Here is a 6,000-nt window from a genome sequence, read left to right on the forward strand (position 1 = left end):
TTTCTGAGTCATCGTGTGTTGTAGATGCCCTCCAAGGCTGGTAGCTGTGTTCCGATGGCCCTCTGAGCTCTATGGACTACCCGCTGAAGAGCTTTCCTCTCTGCCTCCGTGCAGCTGAGATACCACACAGGGATGCCATGTGTTAGGATGCTCTCTATGGTGCAGCGGTAGAATGTCGTCAGCAGCTGTTGTGGTAGACGAGACTTCTTCAGTGTTCTTAGGTAGAACAGTCGTTGCTGTGCCTTCTTGATCAGCGCAGCAGTGTTAGTGGACCATGTTAGGTCCTCCGAAATGTGAGTGCCCAGAAACTTGAAGCTGGACACTCTCTCCACACTGTCCCCGTTGATAAAGATCGGGGCGTATTCCCCGTTATGTGACCTACGGAAGTTGATGATCAGCTCCTTGGTCTTGGTGGTATTTAGGGTGCAGCTACTCACGATGGGGTGGCCTCCTTCATGTGCCAGCTGCCACGGGGCAGGTGGGCAGGGCATGGGTTGTCCAGTTCTTCATTCCCTTGAAAGAGTTGGGCATCTCAGAGTGTAAACAGGCAGCATGACATGTCAGCAAGGGATTAGTGGTGGGGAGCATTCTCGATGGGTGATGTTTAGAAAGGGACTAGGACATAGAATACCACAGAGCTTACAGCACAAACATTCCACCCTCTTCTCAAGGCTGGCAAGTGACAGGTGGATACAGGTGAAGTGGGGTGGTGACTGCAGCACATGGATGGGGCAAATGACAAAGGCCAGAGGTGAACAGGAGACAAGAGGGAGAGTCAGATCAGGAGAGAAGAGGAGTGAAATGTAAAGGTGGAATGAGAGGTATCGGTGGAAGTGGATGGAAGGGGGGGGGTGGTGGGTGGGGGAAGGAGAGGCTGGATAGTGTGGGACATGTAGGTGCATTGTGGCGGGTGTTTGTAAGGAGCGCAGTTATAGATTGACATGCGTTTCCAGAGGATGTCATGGGCGGTGGGACCCACACATCCAGCAGATCAATTTAAAAGAACATTTGAGATTGTGTGTAATCAGTGTCATGTACCCAACACTCCTTTCCATCAAGGTGACTAGAGCTAAATCTGGAGCCCAGTGCCAGTGGCTTTAGACTTTTGAGGTACAGCGTGGAAACAGGCCCTTCGGCCCATCGAGTCCGCACTGACCAGCGGTCTCCCTGTATGCTAACCTGCACAATAAGCTAACCTACGGAGTTTGCACGTTCTCCCCGTGACCTGCGTGGGTGCTCCGGTTTTCTCCCAGGTGCAGGTTTGTAGGTTGATTGGCTTTGGTTAAATTGTAAATTGTCCCTAGTGTGTGTAGGGTAGTGCTAGTGTATGGGGATCGCTGGTCGGCGCCGACCCGGTGGGTCAAGGAGCCTGTTTCCACGCTGTATCTCTAAAGTAAACTAAAATAAACTAAACCTGGAATCTCATGTAATCAAAGTAGGACCGGCCTTGCGTGTGAATGTAAGGCAGTGGTCTCGGACATGAACCCTCCCCTCCTCTTGCCTTGTCTCGGTGACTTCCTTCGTACGTTGCATTGTCATGGAGGCATTCCAAATTAGTTCAGGACTTAACGAGGAGCTGAAGGATGGGGCTGAGGTATGCAGACATTTGTTGATAATTTGACAACCAGATGTTGTTGCTACAGAGGAGATTATAGATTCCACCCTCCAGCACAATGTTGATTGTTCCTCAGTATGTTTTCTGCTGGACACAACATGGGTGGGGTTTATGTCCTGTGCACAGAGACTGCTCAGAGCTCTTCCACATCTGTACAAGGAACAAGTGGCAAAACAATGGTTGCACAAAAAGTTATTCAGTGAGACACAAAATGCTGGAGTAACTCAGCGGGTCAGGCAGCATCTCGGGAGAGAATGAATGGTTGACGTTTTAGTTTGAGACCTTTATTCAGACTGAAGAAGGGTCTCGACCCGAAACGTCACCCATTCCTTCTCTCCCGAGATGCTGCCTGACCCGCTGAGTTACTCCAGCATTTTGTGTCAACCTTCGATTTAAACCAACATTGCAGTTTTTTTCCTACGCATGTTATTCGGTTCGTTTTGTTTAGTTTATTGTCACGTGTTATTGTTATTTGTTGAGTGCTATCCAATCAAAGAGCAGAATATGTATGATTGCAATAAAACCATCCACAGCATACAGATAAAGGATGATGTGCTGACCAAGATGGTCTATCTAAGCTAGTCCCATTTGCCTGTTTTTTTCATCATGTGGGCCCGAAACCTTTCCTATTCATGTACCTGCCCAAGTCTCTTTTAAATGCTGTTACAGTACGTGCCTCAACAACCTCCTCTGGCAGCTCTTTCCACATACCCACTGTCCTGTGTGTGAAAGTGGCCCCTTAGGTTCCTATTAAATCTTTCCCCCTCTCACCTTAAACCTATGTCCTCTGATTATTGATGCCCCTGCTCAGGTTTAAAGACCTTGTATTGTAAGAAAATAACTGCAGATGCTGGTACAAATCGAAGGTATTTATTTCACAAAATGCTGGAGTAACTCAGCAGGTCAGGCAGCATCTCAGGAGAGAAGGAATGGGTGACGTTTCGGGTCGAGACCCTTCTTCAGACTGAAACGTCACCCATCTCTCCTGCGATGCTGCCTGACCTGCTGAGTTACTCCAGCATTTTGTGAAATAAATACCTTTGGTTAAAAGACCTTGTGCATTTACCCTATCTGGTCCCATCATGATTCTGTTCACTTCTACAAGATCACTCCTTAGCCTCCTGAGCTCCAAGGATTAACTTCCTTGCCTGCCCAACCTCTTCTAGTTTGAGGAAGGACATTCTTGCTATTGAGGGAGTGCAGCGTAGGTTCACCAGGTTAATCCCCGGGATGGCGGGACTGACATATGATGAAAGAATGGAGAGACTGGGCTTATACTCACTGGAATTTAGAAGGATGAGAGGGGATCTTAATGAGACTAAAATTATTAAGGGTTTGGACACACTAGATGCAGGAAACATGTTCCCGATGTTGGGGGAGTCCAGAACTAGGGGCCACAGTTTAAGAATAAGGGGTAGGCCATTTAGAACTGAGATGGGGAAAACCTTTTTCACACAGAGGATTGTGAATTTGTGGAATTCTCTGCCGCAGAAGGCAGTGGAGGCCGATTCACTGGGGATAGCGGAATCAAGGGATATGGGGAGAAGGCAGGAACGGGGTACTGATTGTGGATGATTAGCCGTGATCACATTGAATGGCGGTGCGTACAGGCTCGAAGGGCTGAATGGCCTCCTCCTGCACCTATTGTCCGTGTATCTATGTATCTATGACCGGTTTAGAGGGATTTGGGCCAAACGCAGGCAGGTGGGACTAGTGTAGATGGGACATATTGGCCGGTGTGGGCAAGTTGGGCTTTATTTTGTACTAAACGTTATTCCCTTATCATGTATCTATACACCGTCAATGGCTCGATTGTAATCACACACTGTCTTTCCACTGACTGGTTAGCACGCAACACAAGCTTTTCACTGTACCTCGCTCGGTACACGTGACAATAAACTAAACTGAATGAACCGGAAGGTCCTGTTTCCACGCTGGAAGACTTCTGTAGTCAGAGGGTGGTGAATCTATGGGATTCTTTGCCACAGAAGGCCAACTCTGGATATGTTTAAGGCAGAGATAGATTTTTGATTAGTATGGATGTCAGATATAATGGGGTTAGGAGGGAGAGATAGATCAGCCATGATTGAATGGCGGTGATGGGCCGAATGGCCTAATTCTGCTCTTATCACCTATGACTCTCTGACTATAAGATGCTTGTGAATCTTCACTGCTCTCTCTCCCATTAAGGGTTGGCGGTGGGTTTGGGGGTTGGCGGTGGGGTGGGGTTAGGGTGGGGGGGGTTGGTGGTGGGTTTGGGGGGTGGGGGTTGGGGGTGTGCAGTGGGGTTGGGTGGCGGTGGGGTGGGGGTGTGCGTTGGGGTGGGGGGTGGCGGTGGGTTTGGCAGCGGGGTGGGCAGTGGGCAGTGGAGTGGGGGGTGGGCAGTGGGGTGGGGGGTGGGCAGTGGGGTGGGGGGTGGGCGGTGGGAGGTGGGCAGTGGGGGGTGGGGTGGGGGGTGGGCAGTGGGGTGGGGGGTGGGCAGTGGGGTGGGGGGTGGACAGTGGGTTGGGGGGTGGGCAGTGGGGTGGGGGGTGGGCAGTGGGGTGGGGGGTGGGCAGTGGGGTGGGGGGTGGGCAGTGGGGTGGGGGGTGGGCAGTGGGGTGGGGGGTGGGCAGTGGGGTGGAGGGTGGAATTGGCGGTGGGGTGGGGATGTGCTGGTTGCGGTGTGCGTGCGCTGTGCTAACTGCGGTGACGTGTGTGCTTGCAGGCGCGAGTGAGGAGGATGCGGGTGACGACATGTTGCTGAAGCACAGGAATGAGTTCTGGTGGTTCCCCCACATGTGGAGCCACATGCAGCCGCACCTCTTCCACAACGAGACCGTGCTGGCCGACCAGATGAAGCTCAACAACCAGTTTGCGCTGGTAGGTGGCGCAGTCTCCGGGCGCGCTGTCGGGAACGTCACCGAATATCTGTGCAGCGCGGCGGGTAGTGCGACTGCCTCGTAGCTTCAGCGACACTGATTCGTGTTTAGATGTGAACACCGGTGCTGTCTGCGTGGAGTTTGCACGTCCTCCTTGTGACGTCCTCCATCGGTCTGAAAAAGGGTGTCGACCCAAAACGTCACCCATTCCTTCTCCCCAGAGATACTGCCTGACCCGCTGAGTTACTCCAGCACTTTGTACCTGTCCACATTCTCCAGAGATACTGCCTGACCTGCTGAGTGATTCCAGCACTTTGTACCTGTCCACGTTCTCCATAGATACTGCCTGACCCGCTGAGTTACTCCAGCACTTTGTACCTGTCCACGTTTTATAGAGATGCTGCCTGACGCACTGAGTGACTCCAGCACTTTGTACCTGTCCATGTTCTCCAGAGATACTGCCTGACCCGCTGAGTGACTCCAGCACTTTGTACCTGTCCACGTTCTCCAGAGATACTGCCTGACCTGCTGAGTGACTCCAGCATTCTATGTTCTGTATCAGCATCAAAGCACTGTCGTTACTCTCCCCAGTAACAGAATAGGGTAGCATCCCTCAGGACTTTCATTATTGGAACTAAATTCCTCATTGAAACTGGAGCTGGACAAGGCCTCTGGGATGCATTATGTAAAGAGGAATATTCCACATGCATATTCATTTCAGGTTGTCAAAGATTGCAGCAGATGTTGGCCATTTGGGCTGAGGAATGGCTGATGAAATTTAATACAGAGACATGTGAGGAGTGGCATTTTGAGAGCACTAACAAGGTCAGAATCAAAGATACTAGAGGAGCAAGATGAGCCACTCCATCGAAATCGCCTATACTGAAGTGTAGTACGCAAAGGAGCGTAACGGCCGCCATTTTAGTAAGCAAAACCCGCCGTTCGCTCTGCCTCTCGCAGTGTGATCAGTGTTTTGGAGGAACAGTATGTGTGATGATACCATTAAAATGCAGAATATGTCTCATCTATCAATTCACAGATTTTTGTTATTTTTCTTTTAAAATGTTTCTGCAAGTTTCTGCCTACTAAAATGGCCGCCGCGACATACTACGGTTTTTAGGGTCGAGTGGTCTATCTTGCTCCTCTAGTATCTTTGGCCAGAATCTATACAATGAACGGCAGGACTATGAGCAGTCTTGTGGAGCAGGGGGAACTTTTTCTCACAGAGGGTGGTGGGTGCATGGAACGAGCTGCCGGAGGAGGTAGTTGAGGCAGGGACTATCACAATGTTTAAGAAACATTTAGAAAGGCACAAGGATGGGACGGGTTTAGAGGGATGTGGGCCAAACGCAGGCAGGTGGTTTAAACCGAAGATGGATACAAAATGCTGGAGTAACTCAGCGGGACAGGCAGCATCTCTGGAGAGAAGGAATGGGTGACGTTTTGGGTCGAGACCCTTCTTCAGACTGATCTAAATTCTCCAGTCTGATGAAGGGTCACGACCCGAAACATCGCCCATTCCTT

General features: G+C 50.6%; 1 protein-coding gene across 1 annotated transcript in view; it reads left to right on the forward strand.

Annotated features, from left to right (window-relative positions):
* Positions 1-6,000, forward strand: part of ndst2a (N-deacetylase/N-sulfotransferase (heparan glucosaminyl) 2a) — a 267,101-nt gene that overhangs the window by 216,190 nt on the left and 44,911 nt on the right. The window contains 1 exon segment of the mRNA XM_078428539.1: positions 4,323-4,477. Coding sequence (XP_078284665.1) covers positions 4,323-4,477 — 155 coding nt within the window.

The sequence above is a fragment of the Rhinoraja longicauda genome, chromosome 35, assembly GCF_053455715.1.
Source record: "Rhinoraja longicauda isolate Sanriku21f chromosome 35, sRhiLon1.1, whole genome shotgun sequence".
NCBI lineage: Eukaryota > Metazoa > Chordata > Chondrichthyes > Rajiformes > Arhynchobatidae > Rhinoraja > Rhinoraja longicauda.